The sequence below is a fragment of the Urocampus carinirostris genome, chromosome 2 (assembly GCF_059441175.1).
Source record: "Urocampus carinirostris isolate Australia breed hairy pipefish chromosome 2, RoL_Ucar_1.0, whole genome shotgun sequence".
Lineage (NCBI taxonomy): Eukaryota > Metazoa > Chordata > Actinopteri > Syngnathiformes > Syngnathidae > Urocampus > Urocampus carinirostris.
In genome coordinates, this window is record NC_142350.1 from 60585866 (window position 1) to 60607064 (window position 21199).

At 40.8% G+C, this 21199-nt stretch overlaps 1 protein-coding gene across 1 annotated transcript in view; it reads left to right on the forward strand.

Moving 5' to 3' along the window:
• LOC148372804 (gamma-aminobutyric acid type B receptor subunit 1-like) overlaps window positions 1-21199 on the forward strand; it is a 211921-nt gene that overhangs the window by 143854 nt on the left and 46868 nt on the right. The window contains exons 13-14 of the mRNA XM_088327382.1: window positions 10481-10726; window positions 13903-13966. Coding sequence (XP_088183508.1) covers window positions 10481-10726; window positions 13903-13966 — 310 coding nt within the window. The remainder of the gene's footprint in view (window positions 1-10480; window positions 10727-13902; window positions 13967-21199) is intronic.

Consider the following 21199-nt stretch of genomic DNA (forward strand, 5'->3'; position numbering starts at 1 on the left):
GGAGCCAAGTGATACAATTTGTTACAATTTTCACATGTTTGGCCGCAAGTTATGACTCTTATTGATGAAACATTCTGTCGCAAGTATTTCATTTTTATTTATTGATCTGCGGGCTCACACTAGCTATAAGTAGGCTAGTATTCTGTTTCTGATTTCGGTATAAAAAACATCGTAAAAATGATCACTGTCAGTTTTTTTGCAACGTTGGCAGTAGTTTAGCCCCACGCTTGGCGACGTGAAATGTATTCAAGTCATTCATTGTCATGTATAAGCGTTTGCCTGCGCAGATGCTCAGCCATCGATAAATATTCTGAGCTGTTTATCGACACCGTGTTAGCTAAATCTCTCCAACAGAAGCAGGATTTTTTTTATCCAAACACAAAAAGGAGCCCATTCTTTTTTTTTTTTTGTCTTGTTTTTTTTTTTTTTTTGTCAGCGTTTTCCTTTTTGCTGGTCTCAGCAGTGACGAAATCTAAAGCCTCTTAGGGGAGTTGACGACATTTTGCTTTTGAGGACAGCTTCCTGAGATTTTTTGATATAAGGAAAGGAGCATAGGCATGAAATGTACCAGTAGTACTACCCTTTGGTCCCCTTTGTGATCAAGCTGTACACACGTGAGGTGGGTTTTCCCAAAATGATGAGTGGTTCTTTAAAAGGTTTTCTTTACAGAATATTCTGGACGTAAATGAGCTCCAGACAACGGCTTTTGAATTTTACAAATGCAAAGTTTAACGTAGCTCACCATTATTTGAAAAGGGTGATTTTGTCGCGGTTGCCATGGCACCCAATTGGTCCCAGCCATGTGGCGCCAGGTTCTGTCACGGTTGCCCTGGCGCCCAATTGGTCCCCCCCATGGACACCAGCTGAAACGCGTTGACAGATTGCTCCCTGGGAGTACTTAAACGCTGTCCTTTGAGTCGTTTGTTGTCGGAGCGTCTGCAAAACTCCTGTTAAATTCTGTTGGATAGGCCAAGTTCTGTGAATCTCCGTTTTTGCCTGTGTTTGATCCTGTTTTATTTTTCGACCCGATCTGTTTGATTCTGACCACCCCTTAGTCATTCCTCCTCTCCCCAAATAAACTGTAACGTTACGCGATTGGTTTCTTATTCCTGTTTCCTGTCCTGGTTCGTGAAAGATTTATAGTCTGATTGTAAATCTAATATGCCTTTGCTACAAAATTAAACATTAAAGGCATCCATCCTACAACGGAATAAAACACAGTCCTGCTGAAGATAGCCTCGTCACCTTTGAATTAAGTCTTGCTCAAGCCACTCAACCTTTGCCTGAAAGGATCTATTATATTTTGTTACCAGGGATAAGAGTTTTTCAAGTCACAGATTATTGGAAACTACAGACTAATATTACACCATCCCCTGATCTATAGCAATACACAGATATTGTCAACATGAAATATAGGTCATGCATAATCTATAGAATAGAAGTGTGTTTTAAGCCTAGATTTAAACGGTTCCACTGAGGTTGCAAATCGGATCTCAGGGGGTTGATTGACACATTGGTTAGCCAATACAGGGTGTATTCAAATCAGAGCCGACAACAAATGTGTTAAATGCAACCCAGAATTCATTTTTATGATCATCACGCGCGAGTGTGCACAATCATGTATTGACTTGACAGGAAAAGACATGTCGAACATTTACAACTCTTTTACAATGTCTAAAAATTGACAAGGATATAATACACAAATGCAAAGGTTTTAGGACTGTAAACGGGTCGTCTCCAAATGGCCACTTTTGGAAGTGCCGTGGCATCCCTTCAGAAAAATGTGTATAGTATTTTGAGTGCGATCAAATTTGACCTGGGACCAAGTAAGGCTTCATGCTGTTGTTGTAGTTGTTTCCAGCTAAAATGCCAATGCTCTCTTTTGCAGGCATGTGATTGCAAAAATAATTCAGACAAGAATAAAAATATTTTATGTCTGTGTGCTCCAACTTGGATTACTCAATGTTAGTAGCATTTGCAGTGATTATTTTAGCTTATTTTAGAGTATTACCTTTCAAAAGAGACAAAAATTGTCTATATCTGCCAAACGTTTTAAGAGCTGGATTCAAATTATGGGGTGAAAATTGTTAAACAAAACACCCAAAATCTTGAAATGTGGATCTAGCAACTATAATTATTTGAATATGTATATAATAAAGTTGAATTTACTGCTAAAAAAGACAAAAATAAAACAAAAGTAAACTATTTACTGTACCTTTAAGATGCTCTACAAATCAGACACTCGTGCACCAGTTTAGTATTTCTCAGTCATTTCCTTCTTCAATTCATTTGATGTTGTTACTGTTTTCCACTTTTCCTTACCATTATCACTAACCTTCTTGGGATCCACTACTATGCCCAAAAAAGGCAAAAAAAACACACAAATTCACAATAAAACGAGATGTAGTAGCTCTCAAACCAATCGAGACCGTGCCGATTGACTTTGTCGTATATAATAAAATCCAGACCTTTGAGTTTTAAGAGAGATAATAGATGTGTTGTGAAAAAAACTACATCCACCACATTTAGAGAGAGATGACATTCAAAGTATTTTCAAACCTCAAAAAGGGTAAAAAAACACACAAATTCACAATAAAACGAGATGTGGTAGCTCTCAAACCAATCAAGACCGTGCCGATTGACTTTGTCGTATATAATAAAATCCAGACCTTTGAGTTTTAAGAGAGATAATAGATGTGTTGTGAAAAAAACTACATCCACCACATTTAGAGAAAGATGACATTCAAAGTATTTTCAAACCTCAAAAAGGGTAAAAAAACACACAAATTCACAATAAAACGAGATGTGGTAGCTCTCAAACCAATCGAGACCGTGCCAATTGACTTTGTCGTATTTAATAAAATCCAGACAGTTGGGTTCTAAGAAATAATATATGTGTTGTGAAAAAAACTACATCCACCACATTTAGAGAAAGATGACATTCAAAGTATTTTCAAACCTCAAAAAGGGTAAAAAAAACACACAAATTCACAATAAAACGAGATGTGGTAGCTCTCAAACTAATCGAGACCGTGCCAATTGACTTTGTCGTATTTAATAAAATCCAGACAGTTGGGTTCTAAGAAATAATATATGTGTTGTGAAAAAAACTACATCCACCACATTTAGAGAAAGATGACATTCAAAGTATTTTCAAACCTCAAAAAAGGCAAAAAAACACACAAATTCACAATAAAACGAGATGTGGTAGCTCTCAAACTAATCGAGACCGTGCCGATTGACTTCGTCGTATATAATAAAATCCAGACCTTTGAGTTTTAAGAGAGATACAGTGGAACCTCGGTTTTCAAACGCCTCTCAGTTCGAACAAATCGGTTCTCGACCAAAAAATTCGAGAAATTCTTGCTTCGCTTTTCGTTCAAAAAATCGCAGTTCGAACGCTGGTCCGCTAGGGTGCGATGCTGAGCGGCGTACGGGTGTAGATTGTGTAGATTGCCACCACCCCTCGTGACCAACTGTTATCACCTGCGCACTTGCTTCTTTTCGCTTTCGCTTTCAATATCGGTGAACGGCGTGTTTTAGCCCCTTATTATGCCTCCGAAGAAGGTCGGTGCAAGCAGCAAAGTTGCTACAGGTGAAAAAAGAAGAGTAGTGCGTACAACTATTGCATTTAAGAAAGAAATAATAGCAAAATATGACGAAGGTGTGCGAGTTTCCCTTCTTTCAAGAGAATAGATTATGGCTTCTGCAGACCACCACATAGGTAAGAAATCCTATTCATAATTCTTTTCTTTCTCCTTTAACCGCTCACCACTTTTTGTGGAGACCCGGGTGCGAAATGACGTGTAAACGACCTGATTTTTTTATTTTTACACGTTCACGTTAGCGTAATCTTTCGTACGGAAGGTTACGCTAACGCGAACGTACGATTTGCCTGGGTTAGCTTCATGTTTACGTTCATTGTAAACATTCAGGGTGTTGGAACGGATTAAAACGATTTTACATTACTTTTAATGGGAAAAACGATTTCGGTGATCGAACAAATCGGTTTTCGAACAGGGTTCTGGAACGGATTATGGTCGAGAACCGAGGTTCCACTGTAATAGATGTGTTGTAAAAAAAAACTACCACATTTAGAGAAAGATGACATTCAAAGTATTTTTAAACCTCTAACTCTTCCATTTAACCTTTCCTGCCTGCGACTGCGTTGACTTCTTTTCTTTGTGTTTATTCACCTCGCCTCGTCCTTGGTATTTTTTTCCCCCCTTAGCATCTGCCATTTTTATTAAAAAAACGCACCTGCTGCTACCTCCTGCTTTCTGGTTGATGCACTCCTCCACAGGAAGTCCCAAATGGACCAGCAAGCGCTATCACTGTACTTCCAATTCAATTTGCAAGTCGGAAATTGGCATATTTTTTGGCCGCCGTACCGAGCAACGGAGGCGGTGGGATCGCACGTCACATTTAAATGCCGAGGTGGAATTTTTTAATGAATTGGACTTGTCAGTGAGCCCAATTGGAATGGCGCGTGGGCCTCCAGGGGAATCCTGGGGGACATCTTGATGATTGCGAGCAATAATCTGCCGTCACAAGCCAACGCTCGCAGATTAGCTTAATTGCTAGCCGCCAATGGGACAAAGCTGACAAATCACCCGGGGCTCATTTACGCCCCAAAACAGGTGGCGAGGTGTTTTGATGGGATTTTATTAGTCTTAAAGTACTTGTTTTGTTGCCAACATGACATCTCAGGTCTTTAAGTGACACGTTGTGTAAATGCTGATTGATTGACTTCCCCCGTTTTCTGCTTCGCGCACTTGTTTGTGCACTTGGCAGAAACTTCAAAGAGATGCTTACTAGCAGGGTTGGGTAGGGTTACTTTAACTTGATTACTTTCAATTACTTTTGGATTACTCCAATACCAAATATGCTAATAAAAGACAAAAGAAACTAAATGTGAATACAATGATGACTCACAACACGTGGTAAGCTTTCTCTCCTGGCTTTGATCTCTTTGATCTCCGGCAAAACGAACATAAAATGCGACAGAAACAAAATGAAAATAAATCCAAACAGCTTGCCAACATCATTTTTGCCGTTCCATGTATTCCGTTACTCCCCAAGCCTGCACAAAATTTAGTCATTTCATTCATATTTAGTTTCGTTTGTCTTTTATTAGCATATTTGGTATTGGAGTAATCCAAAAGTAATTGAAAGTAATCAAGTTAAAGTAACCCTACCCAACCCTGCTTACTAGTCCGCATAGTGGAAACCGCTGCTGGCTATTCTGGTTCTTCCATCCATCCATTATCTGCACCTCTTATCCTCAGTAGGGTCGCGGGGGTGATGGAGCCCATCCCAGCTATCCTCGGGCAGTGGGCAGGGGACACCCTGAACTGGTTGCCTGAGAGTCGCAGGGCACACAGGGACAGATAGCGGTTCATACGCTCACTCATACCCAGGAACAATTTGGAGTCCCTCATTAACATGCATGCTACCAGACTTCCTGTGCGGAGTTTGCATGGGTTGCTGGGTTTCTAGATCCATCCATCCATTATCTGCACCGCTTATCCTCAGTAGGGTCGCGGGGGTGCTGGAGCCCATCCCAGCTATTCTCGGGCAGTGGGCAGGGGACACACTGAACTGGTTGCCTGACAATCGCAGGGCACACAGGGACAGACAACTGTCTCTTGCTCATTCACTATGGACAAATTGGACCGGCCAATTAACCTAACATACATGTTTTCAAATGTGGGAGGAAACCGGAGTGCCCCAAGGAAACCCAAGCAAGCACGGGGAGAACATGCAAACTCCGCACAGGAAGGCTGGTAGCTGGATTTGATCACATGACCTCAGAATTTTGCCACTCACTCGCTGTGCCGCTATTCTTGTTCTATTCTCACGAAATATGAATTCTCATGAGTAATGTCACACTTTTAAATGTGCCTCCAATGTGGTTTTCTATGGAGATCAATTTGTGTCTTTATTCCATCCATTCCATCCATTATCTGCACCGCTTATCCTCAGTAGGGTCACAGGGATGCTGGGGCCCATCTTAACTATCTTCGGGCAGTGGGCAGGGGACACCCTAAACTGGTTGCCGGCCAATCGCAGGACACACAGAGATAGACAACTTACTCGCTCATTCACACTTTGGAACAATTCAGACTGGCCAATTAACCTGACATGCATGTTTTTGGGAGTGTGGAAGGAAACCGGAGTGCCCAGAGGAAACCCACACAGGTACTGGGAGAACATGCAAACTCCACACAGGAGATGCTGCGGTATCTTGACTTGAAACCGCTTCGGAGCATGATTTTACAAAAAAATCGCAAATCAATAGTACATTCCTGAAAAAATGAACAATTTGGAAAGACTCTACCTTAGTAGAAAGACACTATCATTACCATTATCCCAAAGGAACGAAAAGAGAAAGAATATTGTGATAATTATAGACCAATTCTCCCCTTGAATGTAGACTACAAACTTGATACCTCTTTTATTGCCAAAAGATTGGAAACACGTATGCAGGAATTAATTGATGAAGCCCAGACAGGCTTGTCATGTCAAGTCCTGTTTATTTGTGACACTCTTAATCACAAAGAGTCTCAAAGGGCTGCACAGACCACAGATTATGCACACTACAGACTATTATTACACCATCCCCTGATCTAAAACCTACATGAGGGCAAGGAAAAACTCAAAAACCGAATGGAGAAACACTCTCGAACCTGCGGATCTCTTCTTGGCTCTTGGGATCACTAGTAGACCAGCATTATTGGAGCAAAGGCTCCGGACCGGAATATAGGGGGAAAATTAAATCCGTAAGATGTGAGGGAGCAAGTCCAGGCATGATTTTGTATTCTACCAACAGAACCTTAAAATCAGATCTTAAGCTTGCAAATATTGAGGCTCCATCAAAGAAAGACAAACGCAAGACTACATACTATGAAGAAGACATACTATGCACCTTATTGACAGAGTACATAACTTCTCTATAATTTCTCTATAAGACACTCAGAAGATTCGGTTTCAGTGATTAAGCAATGAAATGCATTAAATCATTATACCAGGACCGACATGCAAGGATTAAAATAATTGGTAGTCTAACTGGACACATTCATTTGGAAAGGGGTAGAAGGCAAGGGTGTGGACTCTCTCCAAGCCTTTAAACACTATTTATTGAACCGTTTGCACGATTAATTGGACAAGATGGAGGCATAAAAGGAGTAGTGATAGGAAGAGAAGAAGATAAAATAGCATTGTTTGTAGATGACTTATTAATATATTTAACTCAACCCGACAAAACTTCAGGGGTGTCAAACTCATTTGAACTCGGGGGCCACACGATAGAACAAACGTTCTGTCGGGGGCCGGACTAGTAGATTAAAGAGAAAGAAAAAGAGAGATTAAAAAAATGAGAGAAAGAGGGAGGGAAAAGGAGAGAGGTCGGGACAAAGAAAGAAAAAGAGAGAGGTAGAGAGTATGAGAAACAGAAGATAAAAAGTCGTGAGAGAGGGGGAAAAGAAAGGGAGGAGAAGAAAGAAATTCAAAGAGAAATAGAAGGAGAGAAAAGAAAGCGCAAAGGGTTGAAGAGAGAAATATTAAAGAGAGAAAAGGAAAAAAGGAAGTTAGAGCAAAAGAGGTTAAAAGACACAGAGAGAGAAAGAGACAAAGAGCAACAAAGGAAGAGAAAACAAGAGACACAGAGAGGGAGAGAAGGGGTGGAAAAGAAAGAAAGAGAGAGAGAGAGAGAGAAATAAATACAAGTACAGTGGCTTTGGCAACATCAAGTTGACATATTTCAACCTGCAGCTTGTTTTTCTCTTGCGCTTCTCTGAGTGTTGTCTTGCTGGCCGGATTCAATCCCTTAGCGGGCCTGATCTGGCCCGCGGGCCGCCTGTTTGACACCTGTGTCCTAGATTGATAGAACTCCTAGAATAATGTCATGAAAACACAGGTTTTGCCTGGTGTGTTCCTCGTTCTTCATGATGCTTTCTGGGCTTTAAACAGACCTCTGAGACTATAACAGTGCAGTTGCAATTATGTTACACCACAAAAAACGAAGGAGAGATAAAGTTTTAATTGGAAGAGCAAATCAATAGTATAGTTTGGGGTAAAACTCGATTGGACATGTTATTTGAAGAAATTAAAAAAGATTTTGAAAAATGGCCAAATATAGTATTATCCTGTATATGAGTTCAAGAATCTAAATAGTTGCCAAAGCTCTTGTACTTTTTCCAGTCAATTTCAGTGTTGGTTCCCAGATTACAAATGATTGAATGGGATAAGTGAATTTGCAGGTTTATTTGGGGTTGGAAGAATTCGATACAAGACTCTGCATTTTCCCAACGATAGAGACTCTAGGGAAAATAAGGACGCCGCTTGCGAACAATGAAGACTGGACTTTGAAGAATGACTTGAACATGGGAGATATTCCCCAACACTGCAATGTAGTTTGTTATTCATGTTTTTTTTGGGGGGGGGTTTGTTTTTTATTTTGTTTTGTTTTTTGTTTTTGTTTGGTTTTTGTTTGGTTTTGGGTTTTGGTTTTGGGTTTTGGGTTTTGGTTTTTTGATTTTGTTTTGTTTTGTTTTTTGTTGCCGTTTTTGTTGGCGTTTTGTTTCCGTTTTGTTTTTGGTTTGTTTTTGGTTTGTCTTTGTTTTTGTTTTGTATCCGTTTTGTTTTTGGTTTTTAGTTTCTGGTTTTGCTTTTGGTTTGTCTTTGTTTTTGTTTTGTCTGTGTTTTTGGTTTTGTTTCTGTTTTGTTCTTGTTTTTGGGTTTTGTTTTTTGTTTTGGGTTTTGTTTTTGTTTTGTTTCCGTTTTGTTTTGGTTTTTGCTTTTGGTTTGTTTTTGTTTTTGTGTTGTCTGTGTTTTTGTTTTTGTTTTGTTTTTGTTTTGTTTTTGTTCCCCGCTTTATTTTGTGTGTGTTTAAAAGCAAGGGAAAAAAAACCCCAAAAATTAAGTTACAAAAAAAAAAGTCTGGCATGGGAAATGGTGAAAGGGATGGGGATTTGAAGGTTAGGGTAGTTAGGAGCAATTTTGGGGAAAAAAACAAAACTAAAAAAGATAAAAGACCTGAATTGAATTTTGCTGATGGGGTAGTGTGACCACAACTTGTAATTAAATGTCATTACTTATTGTTGTTGCTTTTTTCTCTATTCATCCCTCATTGTTATATGGTGCTTTTAGTACCCCCAAATAGTGGCTGTTTGTTTTCTAACTGATGTAGTTGGTCTATAATTAAAAAAAACAAAAGTATTTGAAATTACCATATTTACTCGAATACAAGCCTCAATTGCATAAAAGCTGACCCCCTAAAACTGCTTGAAAATAGCCACATACTAAAAGACATATAGACTCAAAATATTAACAAACCATGTACCTAAACAACAATAGTTATTTACTGTACATATTTAGTTAATAAACATTAATCTACTGTTTAAAAGGATAACAAATAAAACAAATTTAAACCATGTACTGTACCTTAAAGAAGGGCTTCTATTACAGAGACTCTGAAACTATTTTTATATTTTACAATAATTTCATTTTTTTTTCCAAATATTTTTTATTTACATTTTCTCTTCAATGGTGGTACAGGAAATTGAAAGAGACCGTACGCATAGGGGTCTCCATTGAAAATCAATTTTGTAAGTATGACATTTTCTACTTAACAACACACTCATCCACAAATTTCTACTATATAGGGGGAGAAGAAAAGAAAAAATAAGATAGAATAAAAATAAATGGGGGGCTTAAGTAGAAATAATAATAAAAACGATAACAATATGGAGAGGGTATGTATACATATATACACACACATACATACACACATAAATGCACATATATCTATATGTAACCGCGGTGTACCTGTCCCACCAAAGATCCACATTCACGCTGGACTGGATGATGAGGTTTTTATTATAGTTGCTGCAAATGAATGAGTCACAACACAACACGTGGTAAGCTTTGATCTCGTCGGCAGCGCGCTGTTAGACTGCCCTAAACATATCAAAGAGCTTTCTTTTCAGTTTACATAAAATATATTTTAGAATATCAACCATCACAATACATTTTTACATCCATTTTAACATTTTAACACTTTTTTCCTTGGATTACTTTCAACGGGCACCCGGACTCTGCAGGTCTGCATTAAATCTTAAGTACCGGTATTATTTTCTGTTCATTTTGCCGGCTGTGTTATTTGGACTGTATCGGGTATGGGTTAATTTCGTGTATGTATTGTGTTTATTCAATGTGGGCGCATGCGGCTAATATACAGGTGCCGCTTGTGTATGTACAAAATCGGTTTTCCTCCCGAAATGTGGTGGGTTATAAGCCGCACCCACCAGGTGCGATCTATAGTCCGGAATTTACGGTATATTCCTTTTACTTTATTATTGTTTTTATTTTTATCTATCTATCTATCTACTTACAGCATTAGTGCTACTTTACCATCTGATGATTTGTCTTGTTCAGCAGTGCTTCATGACACGTTTTGATCTCATTCCCTTCGGATCAGACTTCCCAGGAGTTTCTATCCGCCTTGATCTCCCGCCTCGGCGTCAAGAATCCCGAAGAGACGGGGGGCTTCCAGGAGGCCCCTCTGGCCTACGACGCCATCTGGGCCCTGGCGTTGGCCCTCAATAAGACGGTGGCCCCACTCAAAGCCAAGGGCCGACGGCTGGAGGACTTCAACTACAACAACAAAGACATCACCTCTGAAATCTACCGCGCCCTCAACACCAGCTCATTTGAAGGCGTTTCGGTAAGTCTATGAATCTGTTTTGTTCTTAAGAGATGGAACATTTCAAGTTCATGATTTGAAATTCATAGCCATTACTTAGGGATTTTAAGTGGTCAAATGGAATGGTGTCAGATAGGGCTGTACGTTTTTGGATTTTCCAGACCAATATTGCAATTTAGATTTTAGATTTTAAAAGGATAGTGCATCTACTGTGCTAGTTCTGTTTTTTGTTTAGCAATTCATGTCACGAGGTGGAAGGGGTGACCGGACCATAACGGAGGCAGGAAGGGAGAACTCAATTGCGTAAGATCAAAGCTTTTATTTACCAAAATAAAAGTTGTCCAAAAACTCCGGGACAAAACAGAACAAAAACATTCTTACACTCAGAATGGTCAGGTACAGGTTTCCTCCGACTTAAACTAAACAGGACAAGGCATAACAGAACAGAAAAGGTATAATGAGCCAACCACCGCAATACCCACCACCCAACCTTAAATAGCAGCCATGCAATTAGCTGATCTGCTTCAGCTGGTGACCAGGGGGCGGGGCAGACCGGTCGCCACGACGACCATGACAATTCACCCTTGGATGCATAACCTACCAATACATACACTCTTCCATGAGTGGGGTTGATAATTAGTGGGGAAAAAATAACAATAGTAATGGCATCATATCATACACATTTTTATGAGGAATATGGATTACAACTTTTTTCATTTTCAAAGATTTTGAAAAATAACAGGGCGGGAAGGCGGCTAATCAGTTAGTACGTCCAAGGCACAGTTCTGAGGTCATTGGTTCAAATCCAGCTAATTGGGGGGGGGGACAGACAGAGCCATTTGGAGACTCCAAAAGGACCGGTGACTAGTGACATCATGCACCTAAAGTATGTCAATAGTATTAACCCTTGGATGCATAAGGATAAAAAAGACCCCATGGGTTGTTTTTTCTCATCCAATTATCCATTATCTGCACTGTCCATCCCAGCTATCTTCAGGCAATGGGCAGGGGAAAAACTCAACTGGTTGCCAGCCAGTCTCAGGGCACACAGAGACAGACAACCCACTAACTCACTTATTCAACCCAAGGGACAATTTGGACCGACCAATTAACCTGACATGCATGTTTATGGAATGTGGGAGTTAACCGGAGTGCCCAGAGCAAACCCACACGAATACGGGGAGAACATGCAAACTCTGCACAGGAAGGCTGGTAGCTGTTAATTGGTCGGTCCATATTGTCAGTTGTATTGGAAGAAAAGAAAGGGTTGCACCCACGATCCGGTGATCGCTGGACGCGGGAATCAGGTCGCTCTGAACACGGAAGTGGGACTTCCGTGGCGAGCAACGGCGGCGTCGTGAACGGAAAAAAACGGGTCAGTAGCCGGGACAGGAGAGGAAAAAAAGTGGTCGGGATCGGAAACAGGTCGAAGGCTAGGAGAGGAGAGTAGACGTGGTTAGGATCAAAAAACGGGTCGAAGCCAGGAGAACAGACAGGAGCAAAAACAGGTGGGGGGTCAGTGTCGAAAAAGCTTGCCTAGAGTACACTGAGGTTGGCAGACGGACTGACAACAGGTGACAGAAAGACCTGGGTTTAAATAGTGAAACGGAGCCAATCAGAGTCCGAGGCAGTTGGCGCCAAAAGAGCAGGAACAGGTGCAACACATCGGTAATCATGACAATTTCACATTGTAGACCACATACACAGTAACATTTACTTGAGTAAGTTTTGGGACATATTGTTTTCTAGGAGTATTTTTTAAATAATTCTACCTTTTACTCTGAACAGAGTAATTTAATTTCAGCAGAAGGCAGAGAGTTGGAAGGGGGTAGAGCAGGGAGAGAGTTGAGAATTCTGGCAGTCTGATAGGAGAAGATGTCCTTGAGTCTGCTGTTTCTGACTCTGAGACTCTTTTTCCTGACCCCTGCAGGATGAAGAGGCTGGGAGGGGGGTCACCAATCACCTTTTCTGCTGTTCTCATGATTTTACAAGTTAGTCATAACATCACCCGGTCATCTTACTTTAACCTGCGCTCCATCAACTGTGTCCACCCCTACTTCACCCCCCCAAACTGCCATCCTCGTCCATAGCCTTGTCACCTCACGCAATTTCTTCCTCTACGCTTTACCTCAAAAGTCCCTCTATCCACTTCAACTGGTCCATAACTCGCATCATCACCAAAACCCCCCCTCGGCATCACATCACCCCTGTCCTTCAGCAACTCCACTGGCTCCCAATCAACTACAAAATTCTCCTCTACTCCTAAATGTCCATTCATAACCTTGCCCCTCTCTACCTCTCCGACCTCCTTCACATTGCCACGCTATCCTGCACCCTCCGTTCATCTTCCTCCCTCCATCTCTCTATACCCGCTGCCCGTCTCTGCTCCATGGGGAAAAGAGCTTTCAGCCGCTCTGCCCTCCAGCTCTGGAACTCATTGCCGCCTGACCTTTTCGCCACTATTGTGGAAAGTAGAAAAATTTGGAAGGTGCGTGACTGACAGGACTTTGGCCGGGTCAGAGCGTCTCCAACTATTTGCTTAACTGATAAGAATTTGTCTGGGTCGTGGCAACTCGAGTTAAGCGCCCGACTAGAGAAAAACAACACGTCATCGCTGACCGAACACAGTATAACTGCCACTGTCGCCCGGACAACTTTGGAACACGACTGAATGTTTGGATGAAATAAACAACGTGTTCCCCTCTCATTTTGACTCTCTCTGCTCTCTTGTATATGTTTTGGGGTGGTGCCGATATACGTCCTGCTCCGAAACCACCCTGTCACCTTCAAATCCGGGCTCAAAACCCACCTCTTTAGGCTTGCCTTTTCATGATCGTCTGCCTCACATACAGCCCCCTTTTAACTCTACTGTTTTCTTATTAGCCATTTATTACTAGCTTGTTTTATTCTTGCTTAATTTTGGTTTGGTACTCCAAGTACAGCTACTTAGGGTGTCCTGAAAGGCGTTTTGAAGTAGAATGCATTAATATTATTATTATTATTTTAGTTGCAAATCAAATTTCCCGGAAAATGACAGTGACCCATCACTGGTGTGCTATTTTCAGAACTGGTTTGCAGGCGACTCATGATTTCTTATGGGGCCACCTGGTGCCTGCGAGTCCCTTGTTTATGTATTCTCATTAATGTGACTTACAATAAATGATATATTAAATAGAGAAAATGTCATTTTTCTTCAGGGCCAGGTGGTGTTTGATGCTCAAGGCTCCAGGATGGCCATGACGCTCATTGAACAGCTACAAGGTAAAAACAGAAAAAACGAAAAAATGCAGATTATTCTTTAAAACAAGATGGGAGAATTTGTGTCCAATTGAACTAGTATGTGAATGGAATGTAAGCTTTGAATTTTCAATAGTTTGAATCCGACAAGAAATGTGAAAGAACATCACTATAAAAAAGATCTTACTTTGAAAATATTTTCCGTATTCAAAGCACGCAGCACGCACCCATGTTGTGCATCCTAATGGTGAAATATTATTTTAAGTGGTGATGCTCATGTCAAAACAAACGAATATTTTGGGGCAAAGTCAAGGAAAATAAAAGCACAAGTGTCAGGACCAGAACGGAAACAGGACCCAATTGCGTAACATTTTCCACAAGTTTTATTGAAGAAAGGAAAGGGTTGCACCCACGATCCGGTGATCGCTGGGCGCGGGAAGCAGGTCGCTCTGAACGCGGAAGTGGGACGTGGCGAGCGATGGCGGTGTCAGAAACCCAAAAAAACGGGTCAGTAGCAGGGACAGGAGAGCCGAAAACGTTGTCGGGGTCGGAAACGAGTCATAAGCCAGGAAAGGACGGGTGACTGAAAGGAGTGGGTTTAAATAGGGACAAGGAGCCAATCAGAGTCCGAGGCAGTTGGCGCCAAAGGAGCGGGCACAGTAATCATGACAACAAGAAAACAAATTACTGGGCGGCTTGACTTGTTAGCTTGCTAATATTATCACTAATAGTATTATTTGCGGCTGATGTGTGCGCTAAATCAGAAACCTTTATCTCACTAGGGCCATCTGCAGTGAGGCAAGTGAATTGCGTGCCTCACTCTGCCTTTGCAGACGCTCAGCACAGATAAGTTACCTACTAATTTGATGAATAATATTCGCAATTACTGGGCGACTTGACTTGTTAGCTTGCTAATATTATCACTAATAGTATTATTTGGGGCTGATATGTGCGCTAAATCCGAATCGTTTATCTCACTAGCGCCATCTGCAGTGAGGCAAGTGAATTGCGCGCCTCACTCTGCCTTTGCAGACGCTCAGCACAGATAAGTTACCTAATAATTTGATGAATAATATTCGCAATTACTGGGCGACTTGACTTGTTAGCTTGCTAATATTATCACTAATAGTATTATTTGGGGCCGATGTGTGCGCTAAATCAGAAACCTTTATCTCACTAGCGCCATCTGCAGTGAGGCAAGTGAATTGCGTGCCTCACTCTGCCTTTGCAGACGCTCAGCACAGATAAGTTACCTACTAATTTGATGAATAATATTCGCAATTACTGGGCGACTTGACTTGTTAGCTTGCTAATATTATCACTAATAGTATTATTTGGGGCTGATATGTGCGCTAAATCCGAATCGTTTATCTCACTAGCGCCATCTGCAGTGAGGCAAGTGAATTGCGCGCCTCACTCTGCCTTTGCAGACGCTCAGCACAGATAAGTTACCTAATAATTTGATGAATAATATTCGCAATTACTGGGCGACTTGACTTGTTAGCTTGCTAATATTATCACTAATAGTATTATTTGGGGCCGATGTGTGCGCTAAATCAGAAACCTTTATCTCACTAGCGCCATCTGCAGTGAGGCAAGTGAATTGCGTGCCTCACTCTGCCTTTGCAGACGCTCAGCACAGATAAGTTACCTACTAATTTGATGAATAATATTCGCAATTACTGGGCGACTTGACTTGTTAGCTTGCTAATATTATCACTAATAGTATTATTTGGGGCTGATATGTGCGCTAAATCCGAATCGTTTATCTCACTAGCGCCATCTGCAGTGAGGCAAGTGAATTGCGCGCCTCACTCTGCCTTTGCAGACGCTCAGCACAGATAAGTTACCTAATAATTTGATGAATAATATTCGCAATTACTGGGCGACTTGACTTGTTAGCTTGCTAATATTTTCACTAATAGTATTATTTGGGGCTGATGTGTGCGCTAAATCCGAATGCTTTATCTCACTAGCGCCATCTGCAATGAGGCAAGTGAAATGTGCGCCTCACTCTGCCTTTGCAGACTCTCAGCACTGATAATTTACCTACTAATTTGATGAATAATATTCACAATTACTGGGCGACTTGACTTGTTAGCTTGCTAATATTATCACTAATAGTATTATTTGGGGCTGATGTGTGCGCTAAATCCAAATCCTTTATCTCACTAGCGCCATCTGCAGTGAGGCAAGTGAATTGCGTGCCTCACTCTGCCGTTGCAGACGCTCAGCACAGATAAGTTACCTACTAATTTGATGAATAATAATCGCAATTACTGGGCGACTTGACTTGTTAGCTTGCTAATATTATCACTAATACTTTATCTCACTAGCGCCATCTGCAGTGAGGCAAGTGAATTGCGTGCCTCACTCTGCCTTTGCAGACGCTCAGCACAGATAAGTTACCTACTAATTTGATGAATAATATTCGCAATTACTGGGCGACTTGACTTGTTAGCTTGCTAATATTATCACTAATAGTATTATTTGGGGCTGATGTGTGCGCTAAATCAGAAACCTTTATCTCACTAGGGCCATCTGCAGTGAGGCAAGTGAATTGCGTGCCTCACTCTGCCTTTCCAGACGCTCAGCACAGATAAGTTACCTACTAATTTGATGAATAATATTCGCAATTACTGGGCGACTTGACTTGTTAGCTTGCTAATATTATCACTAATAGTATTATTTGGGGCCGATGTGTGTGCTAAATCAGAAACCTTTATCTCACTAGCGCCATCTGCAGTGAGGCAAGTGAATTGCGTGCCTCACTCTGCCTTTGCAGACGCTCAGCACAGATAAGTTACCTACTAATTTGATGAATAATATTCGCAATTACTGGGCGACTTGACTTGTTAGCTTGCTAATATTATCACTAATAGTATTATTTGGGGCTGATATGTGCGCTAAATCCGAATCGTTTATCTCACTAGCGCCATCTGCAGTGAGGCAAGTGAATTGCGCGCCTCACTCTGCCTTTGCAGATGCTCAGCACAGATAAGTTACCTAATAATTTGATGAATAATATTCGCAATTACTGGGCGACTTGACTTGTTAGCTTGCTAATATTATCACTAATAGTATTATTTGGGGCCGATGTGTGCGCTAAATCAGAAACCTTTATCTCACTAGCGCCATCTGCAGTGAGGCAAGTGAATTGCGTGCCTCACTCTGCCTTTGCAGACGCTCAGCACAGATAAGTTACCTACTAATTTGATGAATAATATTCGCAATTACTGGGCGACTTGACTTGTTAGCTTGCTAATATTATCACTAATAGTATTATTTGGGGCTGATATGTGCGCTAAATCCGAATCGTTTATCTCACTAGCGCCATCTGCAGTGAGGCAAGTGAATTGCGCGCCTCACTCTGCCTTTGCAGACGCTCAGCACAGATAAGTTACCTAATAATTTGATGAATAATATTCGCAATTACTGGGGGACTTGACTTGTTAGCTTGCTAATATTATCACTAATAGTATTATTTGGGGCCGATGTGTGCGCTAAATCAGAAACCTTTATCTCACTAGCGCCATCTGCAGTGAGGCAAGTGAATTGCGTGCCTCACTCTGCCTTTGCAGACGCTCAGCACAGATAAGTTACCTAATAATTTGATGAATAATATTCGCAATTACTGGGCGACTTGACTTGTTAGCTTGCTAATATTATCACTAATAGTATTATTTGGGGCTGATGTGTGCGCTAAATCCGAATGCTTTATCTCACTAGCGCCATCTGCAATGAGGCAAGTGAAATGTGCGCCTCACTCTGCCTTTGCAGACTCTCAGCACTGATAATTCACCTACTAATTTGATGAATAATATTCGCAATTACTGGGCGACTTGACTTGTTAGCTTGCTAATATTATCACTAATAGTATTATTTGGGGCTGATGTGTGGGCTAAATCAGAAACCTTTATCTCACTAGCGCCATCTGCAGTGAGGCATGTGAATTGCGTGCCTCACTCTGCCTTTGCAAACGCTCAGCACAGATATTTTAACTTCTAATTTGATTAATAATTTTCGCAATGTAATGTGGAAATTTAGTAAATCTTGAGGGAGAATGTTCTCTACTCAAGTATTGATTATTCTTTTGTTGTTGTTTGGGAAATAATGATGCGATTTATTTTAAATACAGCATCTTGTTTTAATATTTCGGTTGCATGATTTGATTAATGTGAAAAGTGTTTAGAATTTTAAAGGGACAGGACCAAGATAACTGTCTTTTTCTCCTCAGCCTTTTTATTTTTTTCAGTTATTGATGAACAGAGGTAAAAAATGTCATTCAACCAATCAAAATCCAACAATTGTGAAATTAAATGAGAAAGAACTTTAACACTGAATAAATAGAACCACTTATTATACTTTTTAGTTTATATTTCCGCGATGACAGGTGAGGCACAGCCCCTCCTGCCTCGCCTCGACTGCATATCACTGCATAAAGAGTAGATTATCTTTCTCATTTACACTATGAATGGAATTGATATCATTTTTTTTCAATCATCTGTAAAAAATATGTTTACCATGTAAAAAGGACAATACTACCAATTCAAAGCATGCTGTTTGACCAATTTATGGAAGTTCCCTTTTTTCAAAATGGTACAGAATTATCACGGTTGCCATGGCGCCCAATTGGCCCTGCGCATGTGGCACTAGCTGTGGGTTGTTGACAGTTTGGCTTCCCTGCTATTTAAACCCAGTCCTGTCACTCTCCTTTTGTCAGTCCGCCAACAGACTTCTGCCCCGCAGGACGTGGGTTTCGACTCGGTCCTGTTCCTGTTGGTATTTCCTCTCCGGTATTGTTCCCATTTATTTTGTCCTGTTTAATTTCGGTTTCCAGTTTTGTTTCCGTCTATTTTTGTGCTGTTTATTATTTTCTTTAGTTTTCGTTCCCGTCTAGTTTCTCCTGTTTATTTTCGATATCCAGATTCATTATATGTCCTGTCCTGTCCTGTCCGGTATCGACCCCATCTGTCCGATATCAACTCGGGCAATTGGAATCGATCTCGTCGGTCTCTGGCTTCCTGTCTTTCCACGCCAGACCACTGCTTAACATGCATGACTCCCCATTTCCCATAAAATAAAAGGCTTGTGTGAGAACGTCACACGTTTGGGTCCTGATCCTGTTCTGGTCCTGACACAGAATATTTTTCAGAGTTTTGGCTCGAGTGAAAGGCAATTAACTCAGGGTAAATTTGGGAAATGATATCACCTTAATAATAATATTATTTCAAACCAGGAGTCTTCATCTCACAGCCAACTGCAGCTCGCAGAATGATAGTTAAAGAGACATTGTGTTTTATTTAGCGCCTTTTATTAGCAAAAACATTAATTCAAAAATCAGGTTTGATTGAAAAAATAGGGGAACTCACTAAACGTGTATTTTTATTGTAGGGTTAGGAATTGGCTTTTTCTTTTCTATAACATAAACCTCGTCTTGCATCATTGTTGGTCATCTTGCTGCTACAGCCACCTCTTTTTTTTCTTTTCTTTCCATTTTTCTTCTTTATAATTTGCCTTTTACCCTTTTTTATTTTGTTCTTTTTTACTTTTTCTTATTTCCTTTCCTGTTTTTTTTTCATTTTTGTTTTCTTTTATTTAGTTCTCTTTTTTTTATCTTTTTCCTTTTATTTTTTTGTTGGTTTTCTATATTTTTCCCTCTTTTTGTTTTTTACCTTTTCTCTTACATTTTTTCTTCGTCCCACCGGTTTGGCCACTAGCTTGATCAAGCTTGGCTGCCGACCTGGCAAGGTTCTCTGGCAGCTTGTTGAGCTGAGACTTGGTCAGGACCGGCCAGGGTTTTGGTCCAATTCTTCCAGTTAGGATATGCCCTCTTGCCTTCTTGCTGGTCAAAGTCAATGTGCACTTACAAGGTGAGACGTGTACCAGCTCTGGGTTCCGGGCTCCTGGGAAGGGCGTACCCCCTATAGTGGAGTGGTCACGGCAACCATGGATGCGCAAATGCAAGATAACGTCTGTCATATTAATTTGGGATATTAATCTTTGGCTGATATGAGAGTCAAGGAAGATGCAGGTTTGATATCAACAGGAGCCCCCCAGTAACCGCGGGGAGAAAAACGGACCCACTCCTTCGAATGACTCCCCTTTTCTCTTCGTGGCCCAGTGACCCGATTGTTTTTATTTAGAAGAAGTCAAGCAGTTGTAAAAACATACCATGATGAGTTTCCTGTACCCTTCAAAATAAAGACTGAAAGTATGCATATATTTTAAACAGAATCATATAAAAGAGTAGAAAAATAGAGAATAAGTAATACAAATAGTATGAACTCAAGTATATTCCATCAGAGCCATTTGTAACGTGAATAATAGAGATAATAGAGAAAATTACAAATAACTAGATTTAATATACCTTACACGTCCCCTCCCCAACATCACATTTCACCAGTATCAGTCAGATAACATATCCGTGTGATTGATCTAAAACAAAGTATTCCCTTCACATGTCTTGACACTGTTTGATCATTTTTTGACATTGCGAAAAGAAATTCTGAGTAAACGTTGAATACTCTACAGACAAGAGAGTTGGATGGGACTGGGGAGACAGGGGTTAAGTTGGACTGGTTTTGGACAGACGAAATCCCTCCAGTTCTGCCCTGATCTCCTTGAGTTAGTCCAACAAGTTCCACCAGTGTTCTTGTGTACCACCCACTTTATAACTTTGGCATTTTGAGAAGCAACGATTCGTTTCTGCACGGACAATTTCTTTTCCCGAGCCTGGAGGGCTTGGCGCACATTGTCCGTGTCTGATGCATCCATTTCGACCAGTCCGTTCTTTCAAGAACCCACTCGGGGTGGTGCGAAAGCACAATGCAGAAAAAGGATAAAGACAACAATTTCGGTACAGGTTCGGTACGCAGATGAGACAAAAAAATTAAGGGAATCAGTCAGATAACATATCTATGTGACTTAAAACACCGTATTCACTTCACTTGTTTTAACATTGTTTTCTGACCAAACATTGAATACTCTACACATTATTAACCTTCTTTTATGAATTTATATCACTTGCAGTATAGTACACATTTTTTTTAATTGACATAAATAAAAGACATTTTTAAAGCCCCGATGTGTCACGAAACAGAGACGGGACCCAGTAGCGTTCGTTTACTCAGTTTTATTGGAAAAAGAGGGAGAGCAGTGCTTGCTTCCACGATCCGATGATCGACGGACACGGGTAGCGGGTGGCTGGAACGCGGAAGTTCCACTTCCGTGTCGAGCGAGGATAATCGTAGACTT